The 25,799-nt window shown below is 39.8% G+C and overlaps 1 protein-coding gene, 1 long non-coding RNA gene and 1 other non-coding gene across 4 annotated transcripts in view; 2 read left to right on the forward strand and 1 right to left on the reverse strand.

The window, feature by feature from the left end:
• Positions 1-25,799, forward strand: part of TNFSF4 (TNF superfamily member 4) — a 124,008-nt gene that overhangs the window by 80,721 nt on the left and 17,488 nt on the right. The window contains exon 1 of one of the 2 annotated variants that reach the window (XM_006211154.4): positions 25,533-25,734. The exons of the other annotated variant lie outside the window; for it this stretch is intronic. Within the exon in view, the coding sequence (XP_006211216.1) occupies positions 25,585-25,734 (150 nt within the window). The 5' untranslated portion in view covers positions 25,533-25,584. Of the gene's footprint in view, positions 1-25,532; positions 25,735-25,799 lie in introns of those variants that run through there. 2 annotated transcript variants of the gene reach the window in all.
• On the reverse strand, positions 1,744-22,443 carry LOC140687946 (uncharacterized). Its single transcript, XR_012062576.1, has 3 exons — positions 22,261-22,443; positions 3,836-4,108; positions 1,744-2,122 (listed from the first exon to the last, which is right to left on the reverse strand). It is a non-coding gene; the product is annotated as an uncharacterized lncRNA (long non-coding RNA).
• Positions 2,493-2,595, forward strand: LOC116284835 (U6 spliceosomal RNA). The gene has a single exon (XR_004194496.1). It is a non-coding gene; the product is annotated as a U6 spliceosomal RNA (small nuclear RNA).

Below are 25,799 nucleotides of genomic sequence, written 5' to 3' on the forward strand. Positions count from 1 at the left end.
ACATCAGATATGGGACTCAATCCTCAGGCACATAATCCACTTCATTTGAAATGTCTTTATTGATTCTACTATTACAACTCCTGAAATAATAGATAATTTTATTCTGCTACATGCATCATTTTTATAGTTTGAGCTTTATGATTTGAATGTTTAATATTTATTCTTTACTATGTAAGCATTTACAAGATTAGGGGAAGAAGGAGCATCTTTGACAGGGCTGATAAAAAGACAAGTGTACTGATGTCATTTTGAAATTGCAAGTGGCTACTCCCAGTTCTGCAAAACTCCCAGTGACTTAGCAAGACAAGCTTTGCACAGCCTTCTCTAAGGAGAAAGAGATGATTGAAACTGTTGTGGAGTAGAAGGGGGCATACCTAAAAGTAGAGACATAAAAGGGGGGACTGTGAAGGATGGAGACACCAGCACTGTAAGTTGCTGCGTGAAGTGTGAGAATGTAGTGGGAGAGGGCAGACGATGGGAGGGTGGTGAGAGAAAAGGGGAAGTCATAAGGAAATGGAAAGATTTTTATCTTTGACTTCTTGGGTTCTGTTTTCGGGATGGCTAGATGCCTTTTATTTTTAGACTTGCCAAAATTAGAGATGTGTATTAGTTATTTTGCTGCTGTAACAAATCATCACAAGTGTGGTTGACAACATAGATTTATTATTTTACAGTTCTGTAGGTTGTAGTTCTGTCTGACTAGCTATAATCAAAGTGTCAGCAGAACTGTATTCCTTCTGGAGACTCTAGGAGAGAATCCATTTCCTTGTCTTTTCCAGCTTCTAGAGGCACCCGCATTCAGTGGCTCGTGGACCGTGAGTCACCCTCCATCTTCAAAGCCAGCAACACTACCTCTCTCTCTGACCATTCTTCCACAGTCACATCTCCCTCTGGCAAGGCCTCCTTCTTTAAGAACTCTTGTGATTGAAGTGGGCCACCCAAATAAGCCACTGCCACCTTTCGAGGGCCCTAACTTAATCACACCTGCAAAATCCCCTTTGCTGTATAAAATAACATTCTCACAGGTTATTTTGCCTATTACAGGGTAATCCCTTCTTGGGCCTACTCTAGTTCTTTTGATCAAAATGAAATGAGGGCACATACTAGCCAAAAGAATCCTGTTCTTTCTCTATTTCCTATAAAATTCATTGTTAAGCAATATCTATGTTTCTTCTGTGTTGTCTAAAGATGGGAGTCTCTAAATATTTGAGTGATCCAGGGACCCAGACTGACCGAATTTCTTGGTGTTTAGAGAGTAGATTACAAAGCAGGAGTAGTTACGCTTGGTAAGCAACCTTCTGTCAGCATAACCAGGTTATTCCAATAGGAGGATGAATATTTTGATCATTCTTATTTTTCCCTCAGGGAAGACGTAGTGGCCTGCAGTCTATCCGATTCTAACGCTCTTGTCTCATTTTACACTGTTTTTTCTTTTCTTAAACTTAAAATAAAGCAGGCATGATTAGTAAAGAAATGGGACTTCTCATTGTGAAAGTGCAAAAACTGCAAATTGTAAGACCTAAAACTTGAGTGCTGCTTTGATATCTTTGAGCTTCACAGGACCCTAAAGGCCCAGGCATGTGTCCCCCTGCTCTTGCCAGATATACCCCCAACCTAGCAAGAAAGGGTCTCCACCTGGCTAGTTCTGGTAACAACCAGACCTGCTGTGCTGTACCTTGCCTCATCTTCAACCTAATGGGATTCACATTCCTGACAGCCCATAAAATTACTCAAACAAGTGAATCACATCCGCCCCCAGGAACCAAAGTTTATTCATCCTCTTGTCACTACAAAGCCTGCTTCCTGCAGCCCCTGCTGGTTCACTCTGCTCTCAAGATGCATCCTGGTGTGGCCCTGTATGGCTTGCAGTCTACTCGCTCCCCTGGGCTGTGAGGACATGTCACTAATCAGCTGCTGCTGCCAACCTCATCTGTCCACTGTCGGGTGTCATGTGCTCAACCACTTTGTACTGTTTGGGGTGGTGAATTCGTCCTTCACCAACTGGATGACTGGGGAGTGATCAGAACATGTTTGCTTTCCTTGTAAAGCATTCAATCCATGCTCTGGAAAGAGACACATGAATGTTCCTGGCCTCTAACTAAGAACCGCAGGTCCCGTCTCCCTGGTGGGAAAGAGAAAGAAGTCAGTATGCATAATGAGATTGGAGTCTCTCAGGATTTTTCTAGGGGGTTTCAGTAACACTGTTGAAATGCGACTGAGGACAGAACATAAGGAAATTGGTTTCACATTCAGCTCACTAGCTTCTTTGAGTATACCATGACCACCATTCAGACACTAATAGACACTGGAATGTGTTGGGGAGGCATTAATTCTCGACAAAACAAACCTCCATTCTATCTCACTTTCCCAGCAGAGATTTTTGTCTTGAGTTTTGTAGAAAGTGTGTTTGTGTAATAGCAAGATCTGAACTAAGAAGAGATCAATGTCTAGAACATAAAAGAAACTCCTACAAATCAATAAGAAAGAGACAAGTACTCGCTTTGGCAGCACGTATACTGACGTTGGAATGATAGAAGATAAGCATGGCCCTTGTGCAAGGATGACATGCAAATTTGTGCAGCATTCCATATTTTGGGGGGGGATTAGCAGATACAAACTACTATATATAAAATAAACAACAAGGTCCTACTGTATAGCACAGGGAACTATATTCAATATCTTGTAATAACCTATAATGAAAAAGAATGTGAAAAAATACATGTATGTACAACTGAATCACTATGGTGTACACCATAAACTTAACAAAACATTGTAAATCAAATATTCTTCAATACAAAAATAAGAAAAAGACAAGAAATTCAATAGAAAAAATAGGCAAATATATATCTGGGCAATTGGAAAATCCTGATGGCTAATAAAGATTTGAAGAGATGCTAAATTTCACCAATGATCAAGGAAATGCAAATTAAAATAACAGTGCTACTTTACACTCATCTTTTGGCGAAATTAGAAAGTCAGATATCAAGTGCTGGTGGGGACGTGGGGAAACTGAGTTTCTCATGCACTCCTGGGGACGGTGTAAACTTGCGTAGCTGTTCCAGAGCACAAACATAATTAGTAGAGAAACTAAGCATGTCTGTACTCTGTGCTTAGCACTTCTGCTCGTAGGAATATGTCGCAGAGAAGTCCTCAAGGAGGTGTTTATGAGGGTGTTCAGCCAAGTGGTATTTGTGGCAGCAAAGAACTGGAAGCAAACTAAATGACCATTGACTTCCAAGACAATAGATAAATAAAATTTGATGAGAAGATCAGATTCTCCCCATCAGTCAAAAATAATAATTTACATTTCTGTTTAGCAACATTAATAGATCTCAAACACATAATATTGAATAAAAGTAACTCAAAAACAGGGTGACACGTTTAGATAGTCCCTTTTATGTCAATTGAAGCCCAAAGACAAAACATGCTATATATTTAAAAAACACACATATCTCTAAGTAAATGTGTGAAAAGTGGATTGAAATGAGGGTTTGTTATTGGAGCAGGAGAGGGAATTGGGATTGTGGATACGGCATGAAGATGAAAAAACAGTGAAGAAAGATACAGCAAATGAGGGGCCGTCTCCTAACTGAAAAGATAGTGCATCACAAAATGGGGGTTGTGATTAACTCAAGTCTGCACCTGACTCCAGAGAAATAAGGAAGAGCCAGAATGTGGGGCCAGATTATAGATATCTGACTTTTGGGGAGGGGGTTTTCAACCACTCAGCCGATTCTCTTGTAGCCACTTTGGACTCCTCCTAATGAGGACAAATAGACATGAAGACACCCTAGTTTAGCAGAAGGGACCTTGGAGTGGAGGACAAGAGACATACCTTTCTTCCAGTTCAGTCACAAGCTGGTTAAATGATCTTTGGCAGGCCACAGAGGTTTCCTTTAGATGAGGAATAATAGGACCTGCTCTGCATACCCTGCAGGGTCCTTGTAAGGGTGAAATTAGGAGAAAATGTGACAGAAGATGTTGTAGCTTTTGATAAATAGCAGATGATGTGTCTGTTGCAGTACTGGGAGTAGACAGATGATTCTAGTTGAGAGGAGAGTAGAACTAAGTTTCATGTGCCCTGGGTCTTGCCTGGGTCTTTGTCACCCTGAAAGAGTGAGAGGACAAAAACCAGATCTAAGGGAGTTTGTCTTAACCTCCCTCCCACCTGGCCCTCTCCCCCTTCCCCCCCTTCTCTCCTTTCCCTCCTTTCCCTTCCTTCCTTCTGGAAAAGATGGATTTTGCCACTAAATCATGAGTCTCAAAGCCACAAGGGCTGAGGCACATTCTCACACACACACACGCCTTATATAAATTATCCTTTGAAATTCCTTTCAACAGAAGGTGCTTCTATAGGTTTTCTCTACAGCCCATTCTGGAAAAGTTTTCTTCAGTTCTAACCAGAAGCCCCTGAAGGCTTTTTCTAAATTGCTGGTTTCATTAAAGATGGAGTACAGATATTTTTTCTTAAGATATTTTGACATTTTATCCTCACAGCCCATTCCACAGAAATCAATTAAATGCACCTTTGTTTTTTTTGATGAGGTAGAAGGACATGGACTTCGCATGATTTTAAATCCTAGCTCTACTGCTTAGTGTCCGTGTTTCTGTCTCAGGGTTGTTATACTTGCTGTTTCTTCTCTCTGAGTCTCTGCCTGGATCTGTCCTTCATATCATGCGTGTCTCTGTTCACTCTTTAGCTTTTTACCCTGTTTAGGTTTCTTCCTAGTTCTTCTAATACTTGATACATTATTTGTTTTGTTGGTTTTTTATTTGAGTGCTCGTTTATTGTCTCTTCTTCCACTAGATAAAGCTGCCATGGAGCACACACTCACTGAATCTTTATTAAGTGGATGAATAGGTGAGAGAATTAGTGACTTTGAGCAACTTAGCAACTTTCTATGAGCCTCATTTTCTTTTTTATGTTAATCAAGGGTAATTAAATCTTCCTCAAAGGATTGCTGTAAAGATTAAATGACATACCAGAAGACATCTAGCAGTCGCATCAAATGCATTCAGGACTATTTTTTTCCCCTGGTGATGGATGATTCCTTTATAATGTTTATCTAATGAATACTTGAGGATCTATATCATTGAGAGATTATTAAGTTAGTACCTGATGATAACAGTGGCTCAAAACCCCAAAATATTAGTGCTTTCAATGGGTTATCCGGCAACGTGGAGAAAAAAACCCTCAAAATTAACAAGAATATTTTGTAAGACATGGGAGAAAACTTCATGGTCTTTGATTTTTGGATTTCCTCCTGTTATGATTAAGACGAGATTGGTACAGTGAGGTTAGGTCACTTGCCAGGTAATTAGTAGCAGAGTTGGGGCTGGAACATACATGCTTGAGATTTGGTTTGTGCTCTTGCCTCCTACACGTCAGTTGCCTCCAAACACGAATTCGTTCAAACTAGTTTCACAATTTAGAGTCTCTACAGATGGAAAATGTTAATCATTATGGTTTCAGGTTCTTGGCTGATTCCAGATTTCTAACTTTTAGTTATAAACATGTCTTAATCTTTGTCATAATAATAGCACCTTAATAAAAATAAAGATTTGGAAACATATTTTTTTCTCTTACTAAATTAGGTGACCTCTTTAAAATGTTCTTTGTAGGCCTAAAATTGTATTGTGGAAAACAGTTAATAAAGAAGACATATAAAAATGAGGAAAACACATGCAAGATAAAAATGACAGAACATAATGCTGGAAACACTTTAAAATCAAACTTAGTATCCGGTCAGAGACTTATAGTCTGAAAGTGCCAACACCAGTCAGTAAATGTTGTGAAAAAATGAGGTAAAGCTATGAATAGGATCTGAAACTGTGGTAGAAAATAAATGCAATAATTTAAAAAAAGTGTGACTTAAAATCTCATTTTCAAGTTTTTTAGACATGGATAATTTTCTGTGAAATTTGATTTGTTCTATAATAGAAGTTTTACAAGTTTAAAATAATTAGACATGCTTTATGCTAAATCAATTTTATAGAAAGGTTAAAAATAAAATGTGTATTAGACAATCACATTTTCCATGCAGCTTATTCTGGTGGAATCATAATAGATACCTTTTTTAAACCGAGTTCATAAGAATGAGCTACATTTTTTTCCTACTGGACTTCTAATGACTTTGCTGATGCAGGTTACATTTTGATGTTCCTTAAGAACAAATTTAGTCATTGATTTCCCTCTCACACCCCTTTAGTTTTTCCCTTCTCTCTCATACCTGTCTCCTCTCTCCTTTCCTCTCTTCCCCCTTCTTCTTCCTCTTTCTTCACGTCTCCTTCTTCCCCCATGCTACTTTTCTTTCCCATTTCCATAATTATCTCATTGCCTTTGCCTGTTCCACTTTCTTTTCTTTTATTGGCCCAAGTGAACTTGAAGAAATTATAAGTAAGCAAGGGTCTCAATCTCTTGAGAAACTACATAGGTAAGCCTTTTAACTTAAAATATTCTATAATTTTTATTAGAGATCAGAGTGATCTTAGATACAAATTGTAATATATTGCATTAATGGCCCTAATTCTTCCCTGTAACTACCCTCTTTGCCATATGACTGTGAAGCTCTACTTCCTGAAAAGGTGGAGATACATTTCCTCTCCCTTTGATTTTGTTTTGGCCATGTGACTTGCTTTGGCCAATAGAATGAGGCTGAGGTGATGATGGTAGGCCACTTCCAAGCCTGCAACCTAAGAGGCCTTATGTGTTTCTGTTTTGCCTCCTTGCATCTCAGTTATTGCCAGGAGAAGATAATGCCCAGATTCTTCTTTTGGTCTCAGAAAAAGTATAAAAATGGAACCACCCAACCAAGTCAAGCCTCAGTCAGCTGGCCTGCAGCTGACACACAAAGGCCTGAGCCAAATACGTGCTTATTGTTATGGGCCTACTGATATTTGGTGATTGTTTGTTACACAGCATTATTGTAGCAGTAGGAAGTTGATATGCTGCCCAACTTAATGTCTTCCGTTTTGAACATACAGAGACTGAAGCCTGGAGAAGTCTAGGGTGACAAATTAGTTAATGACAGATCTGGAGCAAGGACTCAGAACTCCAGGTATCTTGTCCAATGAATTGTGACTTGCTTTGAAGTGAATTTGCAAGCTCCCAAAGTTCTTAATGTACTACCTTTTAACTTAACTTGTATTAGCACCTCCTTATTATTTCTTTCTTTAACTAATTTGAATCTATCATTTCAGCAGTCTGTTGGGTTAACTAGATTTATTCGATTTATGATGAAAGGCAGGAAACAGCGGTATCATATTGTTAAGGCTTGTCAATCTTGCTGTGGTGTGTGTGTGTGTGTGTGTGTGTGGTGGAGAGCCAAGAAAACTTGTCATCATAGCTGTTATTTGTTGAGTAATTACTATAATTAAATTATACTCCAGGTATTATGGAAAGTACTTTGTATAAGTTACCTTATTTGGCCTGTACCATGCATTAACATACTATGGCCTACAGCAGGAGCCAATGCCTGTCTGCTGCCTGTTTTTATAAATAAAGTTTTATGGGAACACAGTCATGTTCATTTATTTATGTATTGCCTATGGCTACTTTTGCACTACAGTGGCAGAGTTGTGTAGTTGTGGCAGACCGTGTGGCTTGCAAAGCTGAAAATACTTACTTTCTGCCCTTTACAGAAAAAGTTTGCTGATACCTGGTCTTACAACAGTGCTTTTCAAGTGTGATCTGTGGTCCCTGAGGTTCCTTTAAGTCATCTGCGAAGTTAAAACTATTTTCACAACAATACTAAGACATTCTTGTCTTTGTCATTGTGTTGACATTTACACTGATGATGGATAACATTACTGTCACTTTAGTATAAATTAAGGTATTGATGTCACACTGTAATAGTCACCATATTCTTCAACTACCCACAGTAAACAAAAAAGTCAACTTTACTTCAGATGTCCTGATGAAGCAGTAAAATTTTTATTAAATTTTATTAATTTTTATTAAATTTTGACTCTGAGTGTAGGTCTTTTTAATATCCTAGGGGATGGAATGAGACGTGTGCATTAAGTTGTGCTGCACACTGAAACATACTTGTCTCAATGGAATGAATACCCTTATGTGACTAAGTTGGGAGCTAAACCCACTTTTTTTTTCCACAGAACAGTTTTTAGTTGAAAAGAAGAACACTGACAAGGAGTTAGTCTTTTGGATTTTTCAGGCTTGAATATTTGGCAGATATTTCCTAAAAATGGAAGAAGTTTCAAGAAAAACAACTGACAGTATTTTTTGCCAATGATAAAATTGAGCTTTCAAGTGAAAGTTAACTTTGGAAAACTGCATCCACCACCTTGAAACTGGCAGCTTTTTAAAATTTAAAACACTTTTCTAGCAACCTCAGTGGGATATTAATGAATATGATTTATTTATTTAGCCATTGTATAAGGCAGTGGGTCATTGTTTAGAAGGTTTCTATAACTCTGTGAGCTAATATTTTAAAATGAACCATGAATAATGTTACAAATTCATGGGTGGGTAAAAGATCTTTTCAAAATGCAACATATTCCAGTTGGTCTTCAAGTAATAGTGTAATAGTTCATTAATATGATTTTTGATTCTACCTGGCAGCTAACCTTTAAGAAATTATGACTGTTTGAGTTTTGGTGTGTAATCAAATGATAATACCCACAATTATCTGAAAAGAATATTAAAACAGTCCTCTCTTTTCTAACTATACATTTGCAATTATGCAGTTGGTTAGATTTTCCTCATATACATCAGCCAAAGCAGCATATCACAGCAGACCGAACGCAGCAGGTATGTGAACCCAGTTGCCTTTCATTAAGCCAGACATTTAAAAAATCATAAAAATGTAAAGCTCTCCTCACTAATTTTTTGAAAATAGTTTTTTCATAAAAATTTCTTATTTATGTTAACATGTAATAGAGTTAATTTTAAAATGACTAAATAAATATTTTTAAAATTCTCAATTTAAATTTTTTCAGTGATAAACATCAATAGGTAACACAATAAATAAAAGCTGTTAAGAATTCTCAGTAATTTTTAAGACTATAAAGAGGTCCTGAGATTTTAAAAGTTTGGAAATTGCTGTGATATAGGTATAGTTGATTATCCTCATTTTATAGATGACTAAACTGAGGCTTAGAGATACTAAGTAACTTGCTCAAAGTCAGATAGCTTTTTGTAGAGCTAAGATTCAAACTCCAGCAGACTAACTCCAGAACTTAAATGTATCACCACTGAAAATGCTTTCTGATATTTCTGGATTTAGAAGGCTCAGAGAACTCAGGACAGTTGTCCCTTCCCATTCCCCCCTCCATCTCAACCACACATACTTAGAACATAGTTTTCTATGCTCACTTTAAATTCTGTTCATCCTAGTTTTTTCTCAGTTCTCAAGACATGGGTTAGTTTATCTGTAAAGCTGCATGTAATACAATTAGATAAAATGCACCCAGAGAAAGGAACTGTGGAGAGAGAATGACTTTAGACCTGTTTGGGTAAGGTTTTCCACTTGTAACTAAGGAGGAAATGGAGAGAAGGCATAACTTGGGAGTCTGGGGAAGGTTGGCTGAGTAAGCCAGGGTAGGTGGCAGGAAGATCCAAGGACTAGATTATGTCCTGGTCCCCATCTTAAGTCAAGAATAGGCCAGAGATGGCACTTCTGCATCCTAGTGCATGACAGACATTGATAATTGGTCAAAACTCTCTTATTGAGCTTAGAGACAGCTTCAGTCTTTTCTTAAGGCCACATCCCACACAGTCATTCCACATAGAGGATGTGACATATATGAAGAAACCTTATCACCATCCTAGCTTTATGTTGTACTTGTAACCCCACATCAAACACAGAGCCTATCAAGAGGTTTTGTATGACTTATTCTAAGCCCTGGAAAAACAACTCTTGTTATATCTGTGGAGTTTTCACTGGCTGTGTTAATTAGGAAAGATCTGTATGTTTTCCTCTTATGCATGTGAAATGAACTGTCTTTTGTCATCTATGCCTTGTAGACACAGAATGTGTAGTGGTTAATAACATGGGCTCTGGAGGCAGATTATCTGGATTTGATCTTCTAGTGGTATTGTAAAGGTTAGGTGACTTAGTATAAGTAAAATATATTTAACAGTACCCAGCTTATAGTAATGCTCAGTAAATATTAGCCATTATTATTATTATTTCTATTACACTGTGGCAGAGACCTTATTTAGGAAAGTGTTAATTGTTTAAAATGAGGAATTGCAGACTGCCAGCTTCAGCAGCAAGCAGGTTAGGTAGCCTGAATTATCCTCTGGTTGAAAACAACCAAAATAAATGAATAGAATGTAAAAAATATTTAAAAAATACATCTCCGATCAAGAAAGGAAGATATTCACAGAGGTTAAAAACTACGTGAAAGTGGGAAACTTGAGGGCAAATGAACATCAGAGCAGATTTCATTTGAAGTTATATAACAAACCTTGGTAACCTTTTTTGATGGATGCAGAGGACTTAGAATTCTGACAAGAGATAAAGCCTGAGGTTGGCCAAAGGTGGGGGATCTCATAAGAGACCCACACATAAAGCTGGGACACCAAAGAGCTATGGCCTCCATTTAAGGTTAAGCTCAAAATGAATCTGCCATGTTGAGTGGGACAACAAGGAAACTTGTCTGCTTTGACCATGGTTTGAGTAGAGGGGAAAAAAATCTCCCCTAAGAATTTATAGCCACAAGCCAGTCCTCTCTTGGGTTTGAGAATGAAGGGAAATTCTGAGTTGCAAAAAGAAATGGTGAGCAAATATGTGATTAAATAAAAACAAACATTGTATAAAACAAAAAAAGTAATAATAATGTCTAATTGATTGGACAAATCAAAAACAAAACAGAGCCAAAATACTAGAGAGCCATAGAATTTAAATCCAGGAAGTGATGCCAGTCAGGGTTGAAACATTGTTAAGATACATGTAGTGTTTGAGAGGAGGGTAAAACTATTTATGAAATTTAAAGTTTGTTAAGTTTACATGTTAAAAAAAATCTAGATTAACCACTAAAATAGACACAGCAAGCTCTCCCTTGTTAAATACTGTTTGAAATTCTTCTCAGGTATGATGATTTGGCACTTAAGTGGCATTATCCAAGTCCCTGCAGTTAGGTAATAAGGAGAAGCAAAAGTTTTTACAACATGAAATATTCACTAATGAATTGGCTAATAGTGAAATTAGTCCACACAGAAATATCCTTCCCCATCTTTTCTAAGTACATGGTTGTGAATATTTGAATGCAAAGTAAATTGAGTGATGTTGAGTAAAACTGTATATCTTGCAAGAGTGTCAGTATATTAAGAAGTCAGTGAAAGTGCATCGGAAAATCACAAAGCTTTTGAAAAAGGAACCTCTGGCAGATTCAGACTAGTTAACAACCAAAGAAGAGAGAATCAACAAAGATGATAACACGATTAAATGATTCAAAGAAGAATGATTTTGATACACAAGGATTAAGAAAATCCTTGAGAAAAATGGGTAAGTCTCTCTTGAATTGTATTAATTATGGAAAAATCTAAGCCTCTAGAAAAGAGACCCCAAAATACAGTGACTTAAGAAGATAGAAGTCATGTCTCTTCTATATAACAGTTTAGCTCTCTGAAGTCAATCAGGGATCCAGGCTCCTTTCGTCTTGTTGCTCTGCCTTCTAAGGAGTGATGCTCATTTGCATAGATGAAGCTAAATCATGTAGTATATCTGTATTCAGTTCAAAGGGGAACAGAGAGGAAGCCTAAGACAGGCAGTTTCCTTTTAAGCAAGTGATAGAGAGGATATATTTATCACTTCCTCTCACATTCCATTGGAGACAACCAAACCACATGATCACAAATGGTAGTGAAGCTGGGAAATGTAGTCTCCATTGGATGACAAAGAGTCTATACGAACAAGAGGAGAACAGATCTGGGGAACAACTAGCAATCTGCCCTACGAATATTTATGCAAAATTATTCTGTGATCATACTCTGAAAAAAACATAATGTAAAGGGTGATGAACCTCTAATTAGGTATGATGGTTTATGCCCACCCAAGTCAGTTATCTGATTCATTCTAGGAAAGATCACAAATATCATTATTAGTCACATTTTGTAAGTCAGGTGAAGTAAACTTACTTTGAGGGTTTACTAGATTACCAGGTGCTTAATAGTCTGTTTTGTTCTTTTATTTTCTAGTAGAATGACTAGAAAGTTCTTATTTCTCATCCACATCTGTAGTTGGTATGATTTTCTGTGCACAATCTCTGTGTTCAAGAATTGTAACCAACCTAATTTCTATTTTTCTATTTTTAACCTCCATTTATTTTGGCCCAGGCGTGGCAACTTAATCTCAATTCATGGTTCCTCTTTTTACTCAGATTTGAATCTAAATTCTAGGGGCTTAGAAAGCACACAGAGATTATTGGGGGTCTGTCTAACCTGGCATTTGATGAAACAGCCATCATCCATCTGGGCCTCATTCATTCAAAAAATATGTAAAACACCTACATGTGCCACTGAGAAATACTTTAGCCCCTCCCCTTATGGGACATATCATCTAGTGAATTTTGGTGAAAAAACTCCAGCCCAAGAGCAATGTGAAGGCCAAGCATGCACATGTATTAGAGAGAGAAATCAATTTAAAAGATTGATTCAAAGTGAGGAGGAAGAAAGTTAAGGACCAAATGAAATTCTGGGCATTATTTATGGTTTTCCATTTTCAATGAATTTTTCATTCCACTGTTGTCTATAAAAACTGGGAGTTGGTGATACTTAGAAGTCGAAAAGACTTAGAAGAAGATGTCTATGTGTGAGAAAGAGTGACCTCTGTTCCTCCAGGAGATTCCTCTTTTGAGTAGAGGGGAGGGGTCTGGAGAGGAAGATCTCTATAAACACTCAACCTAGTGCAGTAGGTTTAACCCACCTCGTAACACATAACTGCAACTTTCTAGTCACCGTGAGATGACAGAGGGACTAAGAGCCACAGCTCTGAAAGTTGCACAGAGTTTTTAGGCAAAGAAAAATTATATCCAGGACAGGCAGGAAACAACTGTACTAATAAAACACTGTGGCACAAATAAAGTGTAACCATGAAGAAGGCTAGTTTATGGATTGGCAGGGAGGCAGGGGAGATGATTATAGGATGGGAGAACAATGTGATCAGTTAGCTGCAAAGGGGTGGCAAGGACCCTGTCAGTAGAGGGTCTGGGTGGTGGGGGGACAGGCCTGGCTGAAGCTAAGGTTTAGGTGGGAAAGTTTGCTTCTGCGGCCATGTTCTCTCCCCAGCTGCTTGTGCTGCACAGCTCTGCAAGCACAGCTCTGCAAGCCCACCCCTGCAGACTCGGTTTAATCCTGCTACTCTTCTCCTCAGCCTAGTGAGTGAGTGTACTGGCTTTGCAGCCAGGCAGACTCAGTTTGAGTTTTGGCTCCACTACTTACCCATATGTGACCCTTAAACTCTCTGAACCTGTTTCCTTATTGCCTTGTAATAACTACCATATGCGAAGTATCCAACAGAGTTTCCAAAGGGCTCAGTAAGAGTAGCTCTCTTCATTGCGGCCTGCCAGTGAGGAGATGAATGCTGGGACCAGCGAGGCAGGACGGGGGCAGGAAGGGATGAGGTGTTTTAACTTCAGGCAGTCCTGAGTTCACTTCCCAGTAACATCACTTTCCCTGTAATTCCCACTCTGCAGGGATTACATGAGGTCATGAATATAAAGTACTCCACAAGGGCCTGGTACCCCAGCAGTGCTTTTTAAAAATGTTTATTTCCTTCCCCATCACTTACCCACTCTTTATTTCTTTGCTCCCCAGCATTCAGCTTCTAGTCTTACAGTTACGTGTTTGTGCAGAGTAAGACAGTAGACACTGGCTAGGGTGGTCATGTCTTGGCTTGCCCCAGCAGTCCTGGGCAAGCTGTTGACCTTGCATTATATTGAATAGTCTTCCCTTTTACTCATATAGAGTCCTGGTTTAGCAATAAATTGCCCTAGTACAACCTTCAGCTTTCTGCCCTCCAGTCTAGCATTCTAGCCATGATCTGATCCCAGGCTGCCTTTTCTGAGGAGGAAATCACCTGGGGGCTTTGGGCTGGGGCATATCCCTCCAGAGTTACTGCGGAGTTGACAGGCATCCCCCGAGGCAACCCCCTCATTTGTATCTTGTTTGTTGCCTGGGGGTCCCCAGGATTAACTGGCTGCCTCTCTGCTTTCAGCTACCGCATAGTCTTTCCCCTGGGGTTTCTCTCCTTCTGGAGCTCTTATTGAAACAAGATACAGACACACAATTGTGTTGCTTCCCTCCCCTTTCACATGTGCCTCCAGCCAATGCAGCTTTTCTAGTTGTCTGGTGGGTTTCTGTGATTTGTTTGGGAAAAGAAAGAAGAAGGATAAAAATAACACACAAGAGGGAATGACCCTAACCTTCGTCAGCATCTGAAAGTTGGTCTTTCTTGGTCCTCCTCTTTCAGAGCACTTCTGAGTCCACCTTTGTCTAGTCTTCCTGTCTCCCCCCCCCCCCCTTGGGACTCTAAGCAGTGGTTTCCTGCAATTTTTTTTTTCACTTAGCAATTTTTTGGGGCACCTGGTGAGTGCTCAGGCAATATTCCTTTGAGAGTGGGGGCAGGCCACAGAAGTGGACTGAAAAGCAACAAATTCCTGACTTTCTGTTTTTAAAGCTCATTCCCACCGAGAAACCTTGTTCTTACCAGAATGAAACTACAGATAATGATATAATAATGTGAATGCTTATTAAAAGCTATGTGCCAGGTACTTTATGTGCATTATCTCACTGACATCTCACAGCAACCTGCAGAGTTAGGTACTAAATACAATCACTGTACTCTTTCCCACATTTATTAGTGAGAAAAACAAAGGCTTGAAGAAGTTAAGTAATTTGCCTGGTTTCCTCAATTATTCTTCCATTATGACTTGAAAAGCTTGAGGCAAGCTGGGATTCAGACTCTGGCAGCCTGTTTCCAGAGCTCTTGCTCTTAACCATTACACTAGACTATCTCCTCAGACTTCTGGAAAAAGAGACCCCACCCAGAGGTGTAGCTAGGATCCAACCTGGAGGCGGCCTGCCTGGGGTGAGGTGGCCCCTACACTTCTGAAAAAAAGCATGTCGGCCATTTCTGCTTGTCTCTCTGCTGTCTTGCCTTTGCCCTGCTTCCTCCGATAGTTTTTCATTCCGGTCTTAATGATCACATCTTCATTTTACTTTTCAAACTTGGGCTCCATTTTGGTGACTGTTCGGAAGGGTCATTCCCCTCCCCCCACCCCTACTGTCAGTTGTCACTGATATTTCACTGCTGTTTATTTTGGCCAAAGGGCATATACCATGTTGGAGAAGGGATGCTGTCACTGAAGGTGTTCTGCTGTTAGGCTGTCCATTGGGATGGTGGAGGAGGCTGCTGCTCAGGGAAGGAATTTTTCAGGCATTTAAGCTAAAATCTTTCAGTCTTGCTAATTTGGACCAGTTCTTCCGGTGAGGTCAGCATAGGGGAAATGCTCTTGAATACGCCTCACCTTTGGTTTTCCAGTATCAAGATCTCTACTGCCTGATTGTATCATGTGTGGTTATTTTTTTTCACTGATGCAACTAACTTTCCCTGATTAAGGTTGGGACTTTTTCTCTTTGGTCATTTCAGACCCTTTCAGTGGAGTTTTTGTATCTTGTCTTTTGTTTCTGATGTTTCCTTTACTTAGTCAGGCTTTATTTCAGGTTTCACTTAGTACATCCCCCCTGCCCTCTGCCCCCCGCCCCCCTAATTTTTAGACGTCAGAGTATGTCCATCATAGGTGATCAAGTTGTCATGCTGGTACACAGTCTTCATAATGAGAAATAAAACTAGTACCAAAGCTGAAGGACAATTGGGTAGAGAAAATACACCTCCTGAATGGGTGGGTTCTTTTAGTTGGAAGAAATCTAAGGTCATAATGCTGCAATATTCCTAGCTTTGGAGGTGACCAACTATAATATTAGCTAACATTATGTTACCCAACATTTATTTCATGCTATTCAATCAGACTACCTATCTTGTATCACTTAACCCTCACACAGATCCCAAGTGGGAAACATTCCATTTTCAAAAGGACAATATCAAGGCTTAGGAAAATTAAAGGCCTTGCCAAAGGGTCACACAACTAGTAGGTGATGGTTTTGGGATTAGAGTTCAGCAATATCTACCTCTCCGCTGCTGTGTAAAGGAAAATATCATGTAGAGTGATTTAGCCAAACAGCCTTGGCCAAGTTACATAACCTCTCTGTGCTTAGTTTCCTTATCTGTAAAATGGGGAAAATTAAATGACCTTGGAGTCATTTTCAGCCCCTCTGTGGTGCTTAAATGAGGAGCTGTCCAAAACAGAGCTCTTGATTTGCAAACTGCCTCCCCCGTCTGCTCCTCCTTAGTCCTCCTCTGAGACTCAGGTCATGGCGCCTCTGCACAGCTACTCAGCCATATCAACCAAAAGCGGCCTTTGATTCCTTGATTTCCTTCACTTACCCCGTCTAATCCAGTTAAGTCTTACTGCTCTTTTTCCAAAGTATATCCTACATCTGGTCATTTATCACTGTTTCTATTACCATGACCCTAGTAGTCAAACTACTTCACATCTTACCTGGGCTACTGGGTCTTACTGCTTACATCAGTGTCAGTAATAGTCAACTGCTACACAAGTGAAGAAAGAAAAGAAACAAATGAACCTTTCTCCCTTTAATTTATTAGCTAAATGACCCATGAAAAACATTTTTTATTAACCCTGCATAACAGATCTCACATTTTACACATTATGAAGGAGCTTTAGGAAACGTCAAAGGCAGCTTTTTGTATGTTAGGGGAATTTTGTCCCTCACAGAATTTACTCCTCTCCCTGGGCCAGGAATAGAAGATGAGGTCTTAGTAACTGGAAAGAGTGAGTGCAGAAGAGAGGGGACTTCTGTGTGTAAGGAGACTTAGGATTTTTTTTCATTGGTGGACACACAGTTGGCTCTTCCCTTGCCACCTGCAAGCTGTGATGAAATGGGTAGAAACTGTTGAAATAGAGTTACTGAGATGCTGTGAGAAATGTGAGACATTTCTGCTAGCCGTGAGGGGACCTAACCCACAGCAAATAAGATTAAGGATGTGGAGAGATCAGTCTGGAATGTCAAGTTGATGGGACTGTGCAAAGGGCCTGAAGACTCAGGAAGAACAGTGGTTCAAAGAGAGAAATGCTGGTAAAGGTGACAAGCATTACCCTGAGCTCTCCCTGGGACGCCCAGAAATGCCTGGGGACAACACTGTGGAGTGTGATGGGGTCATGCTGCCATGTGAGTTAGGGTCTGTGTACCCAGCACTGTCCAGTACGAATATCACAATGTAATCTAAAATTCGTTAATAGCCATATAAAATTTTTTTAAAAGGTGAAATTAATTTAATAATATTTTATTTAACCTCATAGATATTATTTCAATAGGTGGTACTAGCCTAGTGGTGTACTGGGAAAGTAACTCTGAAAAAAGTCCTGGTTTGTAGTGTTTACCGATTTCCATGGTGTAAATACTCTCACCGTGGCCGTTTTCAAGCTACAATAATGATACTGATAATGACAGCTAACAATTACTGAGTGCTACTGTATGTCAGACACTTTCTTTCTCTCTCTCTCTACATTATTTATGTAAATTTTATCTAGTATCTGTTATCTATAGTAGAGGACTGTTTGAAGGCTGGGAGGTTAAATAACTTGACCAATGGAAAATAGTAAAAAACTTTGATTTGCACACGAATCTTCTGACTTTTGCCCAAAGTGTCAAGAATAAAAGCAAAGTGAAATCAAAAAGGGCAGGGAATCATGGAGCTAGGAAGTTAGAAGAAAACAAGGAAAAAGCTTTGAGGAATTAGAATACAACTGTGGCCTCCATCCAGTCTAATTCCGTTCTTGAACTGAACACAGTCACGGACTGGTGCTAGGGGAGCTTTCATTCTCATTCACGTGGGAATGAAAGGGTGTGGACTCTGTTCCTCGTGGGGAGGCAGGCACCTGCCTGCAGAGCTCTGACACAGGGCCGACTGTGATCTGTGCTAGAAGAAGAGCCTAATCTACCTTCCCCAGACTAAGCCTGGGGCAGAAGGAAGGCGGTGTGGTGCAGAACCCCACATTGGGGCAGAGGGACTTGGGGGACCTGGAGCCTGAGCAGTTCCTACCTAGCAGGGCATCCTTTGAGACTTCAGGGTCAGTGATGAGACAGGAAGTTGAGATCTAGGTTTCAAGTTTAACCAAGGTAAGTTGAAAAGTTTGAGCTGATATAGGAAGGAAAATGGTAGGAACTGCAGAAAGCACCAAGGATCACAGCAGAAAGTAGGAAGCAGGGGCCTGGAGGAATTCCCTAAGCCAATTTACATAAAGCTGTAGGGGTTTTTCTGGTGTGTGATTTTTTGCAGAAAGGATATACCCCAAGGGCTTATCAGTACAGCTTGGGAGGCAGAAATGAGTAAACAAACCATATACAGTGGTATTGGGGGTGGGGACATAGGGAATACTACCTTCAAAAAAAGTAATCCTGCCAAAAGCTTTAAGAGGTGGTTAATGTAACATATGTCAGTGAAAGAATAAACACTGAAAAGTGCTTACAAGTTTTAAAAAACAACACAGTAATGTCTGTTGAGGACATACTTTGTCTAGACAAATTGCTCGGTACATTGCATAGATTATTTCACTCTAGCTACAATATAGGAAGGGCATTCAGAAAAAAGTTCCTTAGAGAGACACTGAGGATAACAGGATAAAACTTTTGTTGTCTCAGAGTGGATATATCTGAGGGTATAAACAAGAGAGAGTTTAAGAAACAGTGCTCTTTTGGTACAATTTTTATAATTTCTAGCTGTCTTGGTCTGCTCAGGCTGCCATAGCAAAATACCGTAGATTGGATGCTTAAACAGCAGAAGTTTATGTTTTCACAGTTTGGAGCCTGGAAGGCCATGAGCAAGGAGCTTTCAGATTCTGGTGATAATTCTCTTCTTGGCTTGCAGCTGGCTGCATTCTCACTGTATCTTCACTTGGCAGGTGGAGAGGGAGCAAACTCTCTGATGCCTCTTCTTATGAGAGCACTTGTCCCATCTGAGCAGGGTCCTCCCCTCATGACCTAATTACCTCCCAGAGATTTCATCTCAGAATACCATCATATCGGGCATTAGTGCTTCAGCATATGAATTTGGAATAGACACAAACATTCGGTTTGCATCAGCTACTGAGGGTTTGGCACAGTTAAAAGAACACATAAACCCAGATGATCTTGGTTTAAATCCCAGTACTGTTGTGGTTACTCTGCTCTGAGATTCTAGTTCCTCATATTAAAGATGTGGTTAGTAATAACCATGCACAGTGTTCCCAGGAAGACAATTTCATGCCTGGTACAAAGAAGGCGCTTGAGAACAAAAGATATACTCCCATTCACCAATAATTTGGAAAAAATAAAATACCTGATTGATAGGAAGAAATTTTCTCTTATTGAATTAGTGGCTGTGTGCATTTGGCATGTTAATATCTGCTTAGATGTGTTGATTGTTTACTAAGTGTCCATGCCAGACATAGAGCTTATATTTTTATTAAATATAATACTATTAAAAATCAATATTATCACATAGAAGTTAAGAACAGGCTCCAGAGTTAAATGACCTGGATTCAGATCCCAGCTTTGCTGTGTACTAATTGTGAGATCTTGACCAAGTCATCTCGCTAAGCCTCAGTTTCTTTTAATTATGAAATAGGGAGGAAAATAGTACCTTCCTCATAGATTTATTGTTGGGCCGTGGAGAAGCACGTGGGCCGGACAGTAAGCAAATGTGACAACTCAGAGAGTGAATATTGCATTGCCTCATTCGAGGTCAGTTACAGACATGGACATCTACACCAGGATTTCTCGACTTCAGCATTATTGACGTTTTAGGCCCATTATCCTTTGTTGTAGTGGGAGACTGTCCTGTGCCTTGTAGGATGTTTAGCAGCATCCCTGGCCTCTACCCATTAGATAGCAGTACCACCCACCCCACATCCAGACAGCTAGCAGTATCCCCAGATATTGCCAGATGACTCCTTGGGGGCAGAACCACCCCCAGTTGAGAATCACTGGAATTATAAATAATTCCAGTTTATACCCAATTAAATGTATTTTGGAAGGAGGAGAGAATCTCTTATGTACTTAGTTTAGATTTGCTTTTGGAGTGATTATGATTTAAGAAAAAATCTTTTGGGAATGAATAAATGTTTTGCATGTGTTGGTGGGTTCTTGAGTGTGTATATACTGTCATTAATTGTTCACTTTAAATAGTTTATCATTTATCATTATGTTCCAAAAAAGTTGATTTTTTTAAAAAAAAGCCTGTATTCTGTTATTAATTGGAAGATCTACTTACAAATTTTTGTATATCTTTGGCATTGTAAATACATATTTTAAATACAGAATTTAAAATGTAATTTTATAAGTGCCAAAAATCTGTCTATATATTTGCTTTCCATAATGGTGTAGTACTTCACAGGCTTATTTCCATAGAGAGAAAAAATTCTGTAGCGGTTTTTTGCGACCAAGTTTTAGAATCTATCATCATGCCCTAAAATAACTTCCAGTGATCAATTCAAGATAAAGAAAAGTAGCAAACATGAAGAATGAAAGGGAAAATCAGCACCAGAAGAAAGGGAGTTGACAAGTGAGGGGCTAATGAGTCTGAAACCCAAACGGAATGTCATTATACGAGTTCACATTTGCATTTGTACTAATGGTGTGCATCCGGTTTCAATGAAAAGTAGACATCTCAGGTTTGCTAATCTTTCACATCTAAAATCAAAATCCAGCTATCAGGAGACTTCTGTATTTAATAGTGCCATTTTCAGTTTTGTTTAGACTCTCGTTCTTTTTTGGTCCTGAAAATAGGATACCTCAGATATACTGCAAGCAAATTCAATTTAGTTTGACGGGTTTTTATAGAAAGACAATTCTGGCACTGTAAGTGAGTCCAATACAGGACTCTTGACCTCAGGATCATGCAACATCTGGGGGAGACTGAAACAGATTTAAATAGTTGTTAAGACAAGACAGAGCATGAAAAACGCTGTCATCACAGGGACATAAACAACCACATCCTTCTGGGAGGCCCAGGTGAGGCTCTGTATTGTAGAAATGTAACAGTGAAACAGACTTTAAGCGGTCATTTGGGAAGAGTCACAATTCTGGTTCTTATGGAAGCTTTTAGAAGTATAGGTTCACAAGGCACTATTCCAAAGTTACCAAATCAATTCTAGAGTAAAGAGATTAAGTATCTGAATCTTTGAAAAGCTCTCCTGGTGATTCTGATGATCAACTAGGCTTTGTGAACTACTGATCCAGCAAATCCCCTGCTCAATGCTAGCACTCCCGAGAACAGTGTTCCTTCAGGTTTTGTTTAGCCTCTTCTGGAACACTGAAAGCTCAGTACTTTACAAGGGAGCTGGCCCTTCATGGAAAGTATGTAGGGTATAGGATTTTGATCATCAGAGATGGGTGGTAAGGATATTTGAGGCAAAGTGATTATCAGAAATAATCAGGAAATGGATAAATTTGAAGAGGAAACTTGGGGTTCCATTACAGAGTGACTTGGAGGTCATGCTAAAGAATTTCAGCTTGATCCTCTGTAAGGTGGATACTCCTTGATAAGAGCTTGGTCATCATTGGGTTTAAAGATCCTGCCAGAACAGAATGGATTGAGGATCAAAGAGAATGGAGGTAGGGAGAACAGCTGATTGAGTTTAATTCCGGGGATCAAGTGAGGAGTAATAAGGACTTGGGTCAGAAGCAGTTGAAATGGCAAAGTGGAGGAGAGAATGAGCTGTATAGCAGGGATGGCCTTACAAGCCTGATTGACTGGTGCAAGGAAGAGTCAAGGCTGATTCTGGGGTTTGGAGATTCTGGGGTGCTGAAAACGTTACCTGGGATGGGAACAGTAGAATCATGAGCAAGCTGAGAAGGCAAATGGCAAATCAGGTGTCTGATATTTGGAATTCGTTTGTTTTTATCACCTCCCATCTTACTCTGTCACCTGTCCCAGGGCAGAGCTTAGTTATGATTCCCTTTGTGTGCTCGGAGATTTGCACAGAGTTGGCCCTCAAAATGTTTGGTGAGTGAACAGCCACTGTGAGTATCTTCTCTTCTCTTTATCCTCTGCCGCAGATTGGGACCTTACGGTTTCTCTCTTAAATAAGCAAGCTTGAACATTGCCCCAGCTCATACTTTGTGTGAATTAGAACGAGGTACTCTCTCTGAGTTTATGAATTAGAAAAAGTTACCTTTATCTGGGTGGATGCAGCCTTTTGTTCAGGAGTTGGGAAGCAGAGGACAGCTTTATGGGAAGATACAGGCTCCCCTTCCAATAGGATGGAAGCTCCCACTCTGGGATGAGGGCCTTGGAGAGCTGAGTGCAGAGGTGGAGTTTTAGACTCAGCTCAGCTGGCACAGAGCGCCTTGAAAGATTCTACATTCTACTTACAACCGTTCCATGTTTCCGCAGTGCCTTCAGGACAGAGTTCAAAGTTCCTAACTTGTAACCAAATTCTATTTATGACATGTCTCAGCCTCTTCTCCAGGCCACTCTCCTTCACCATCATCCTCTCCATTCACAGTTCCCTGAGTGACCTGTGCACAAGTGGGCTTGCACTTCCCTTACTGCCTGCCCAGCAATTGCTGCCCCTCTGCATTCTTCCGGATGAGCAGACTGCTTCTGGTTTCTCTAAGACTTACTTGGCTTGTCTCAAGGAAGCTGTCCCCATCCTAGAACCTGCCCCTGTGCACCCTTCCCTCCTGCACAGCCACCTTGGACCCAGCACCTTCCTAGCTGGGATTGTCCTTCCTTCCTGTCTGTGACCTCCTTTTTGTTCCTTTTTCCCCAACATCAGCGTGTAGGCACCTGGCTCATGTTTGTTGAATGGACTAGTGACTTAGGAACAGAAGAAAAGTACAGATGTTACCAAACACCTCAAAACCAACACAAACAACCCCCCTAAAACAAAACAACAAAAACCAAATACCACCCCCTACCAAAAAAAAGTTTTACTGCTTCATAAACATGTCAAAGCCTTCTCCCTCCTCCCTTACTTTCCTATAGTCTTAAAGTGGCTCTTCACTTGGAGATTAACCATCTATGGGGAAGCTAATTGCTTGGAATGAAGTCTGAGGCTTCCATTCCAAGGTTGATTTGCTCTGATGTGTCTATGCATATGATCTTTCTGAGATGCTGAAAAAAACTGTCCATGGATTCAGGTTCGTACTTGACCTCTTTAAAAACATGTCAGCTTTGAAGATGGAGGATTCGCCCATCTGCCCAAGATTGAAATGCCAACAATGATATCTCTGATGATGGTTTCATTTGTTCCAAATGCTAGACCAGTTCACTGATGAACTTTGAAATGCTTTCATGGTCTTATCAAACGTCCAGCCCAGTTGATATTCATTTTTTCATGTATATTCCCAGAAAGAATGTGAAGAAGCTATGGGAATATATTCAATAAAAAAAGAAAAAATTAAATGTAAAACACCATTTAAACCTCAATAAAAAGCACAATGTGGCAGTAGGAGACAGAGGCAGGGGAGATGAGAGGTGTGCCTCCAGTGTGCAGGCCCGTGTGTTGGTACAGCTGACCCCGTGCTTTCCCCAGACGTCACCAACGTGGCCATTCGTTCTTTTGCAGAGTCCTCATCGTCTATAGAGAAAATCAGTAATTGTCAATTTTTCGTCATAGAAGCCTTGCTGTTAGCAGAGAAAAGATGTTGCTCGGGCCACAGATATGCAATGTTTATTTTTTTATTTAAAAATATTTTCTATGATTTTCAGCATTAGTAGTTTTACTGTTTCTTTTCCAGCTGGTCTCTGCAGTTTCCAATAGTATTTTAGGCTTTTTTTTTTTTTTTTTGGCTGTGACTCTCTTTTAGTCAGGTTTTGAAAGTAGATGAGTAGTTACCCATTTTAATGTTTACTTGTGACTATTAACTCTTAACTCAAGAATTACGCTCCACAGACTGATTTTTCTTTCAATGTTTTTTTCCTTCATACCTTGGATGTTACACATACTTTTCTCATAGGAATAACTATTAATAATCATTTAGAATAGTTTTAAACTGAACTTGATTTCTAGTTTTGGCTTGGAATGTATGATGTAGTATCTCAGTCACCCTATCTTTCAGACAAAAACTTGAACTTCTGAAGACCCATATGTTATGCAAATGCAAGGTGTAATGATTATAATGAGGGTTTCAATTCATATGTTAACTGATTAACACTGTAATAATAAATGTACTTTCCATTTTCCACAAACTGTTTCTCTTTCAAATATCAATTTTCTGTAAAATTAAGTTGCATGTAACGTCTTGTATTGTTGATACCAAAATGTTCCTTCCTCCGTTCTTTCTGTAACTATCTGTTGAGTGGCTGCTGGGGAGCTCAGAGAGACATACTTGCCCACAGAAGCGTTGTTCTGTCGTAAACAGCCCCTCCCCAGCATGCCTGTGCTGTCCAGTACAGCGCGGGGCTTACTGTGTACTCGGTAGATATTTGTTCATTTGAACCTGACATTATCCATAACTTTATCACTTACTTCAGTTAATCATTAATTTCAGTGGTAAAGGGTAAGTAGTGTCTGTTGGTAGAATACTCTTACTTTCCAAGCTCTGAGCCTACCCCTGATCTTAAAGAAAAGAACAACCTTCAAAGCTTATTTGAAGCTATTCATTTGTTCATGCAGGCAAAAATTAGGTATGGAGAAAATGTAAAGCAGAGAGACAGGGGAGAAGTCAGGATGCTCTTCTGCTTCTTTCCTGCTATCTTAAGGTTAATAATGTATGTGTTTCCTAAATTTGCCTGAAAGGATTAAATGAGAAAAAGATTGAAAGGCTGTCTAGCACAGTGCCTGACACACAGTAGACACTCAGTGTATACTAGTTTGTTCATTATAATGTAATGGACTAAAACTAGAGGATCTCACTCCTGTAATTCTACATGATCTACCATCCTATTTTCTTTAGTTTTCCACTTCAAGAATGGTATGTGTGTGCTTTTATTTCTGAATCTGTAAAATGGGTTCAGTGTTTAGTTACCTAAGAAAGTGCAGACAAGAACTTAAGGCTAGCATTTTCCTTAAATCTCTTCTATGACTTAAGACACCTCGGGGAAGGGAGAAATGAGTTCCTACATCAACGGATGATGATTTTTATCTTCATCAAGTGACCCACAATTTGGTTACTGGTGCAATGAGAAATTAAGAAAATAGCACACTTTTATGACTATCATTTCACAGTCACTCAAATCAGAACTGGAATGCCACAAAAACAACTCCCTGTTAGCCCAGAGAAAAAAAAAAGAAAGAAAGTAAAGGGGAAATTCAGATTAGTCACAAAGAAGTTCCCCCGCCTGCCTGCAAAAACTGCAGCATTAAAACTGAGAGAGTCCGCTCTGCTCTTTCAATCGCCTTTTATCTTTGGTCCTGGGACCTCCCTCTGTGTGTTTTCTGATTGATACGCCTTGTTTTGGCTTCATCTCCTTCTTCGTGGGGAAGAAGTCAGTCCTTCTTCAGGTTCCCCTTTGTCACAGCTTTCATCTTCCCTGCATCCAGATTGTGAAGATGGAAGGGGTCCAACCCCTGGACGGGAATGTGGGAAACACGCCAGGGCGGAGATTCTTAAGGAACAAGCTATTACTGGTGGCCTCCGTAATTCAGGGGCTGGGGCTGCTCCTGTGTCTCACTTACATCTGTCTGCACTTCTATGCTCAGGTAAGATGCGCCACTGGCACGTCCTCTCCTCCAGCTCATGCTGATAGCAGCCCCAACCGCTGCAG

Source organism: Vicugna pacos, chromosome 21, assembly GCF_048564905.1.
Source record: "Vicugna pacos chromosome 21, VicPac4, whole genome shotgun sequence".
NCBI classification, from domain to species: domain Eukaryota; kingdom Metazoa; phylum Chordata; class Mammalia; order Artiodactyla; family Camelidae; genus Vicugna; species Vicugna pacos.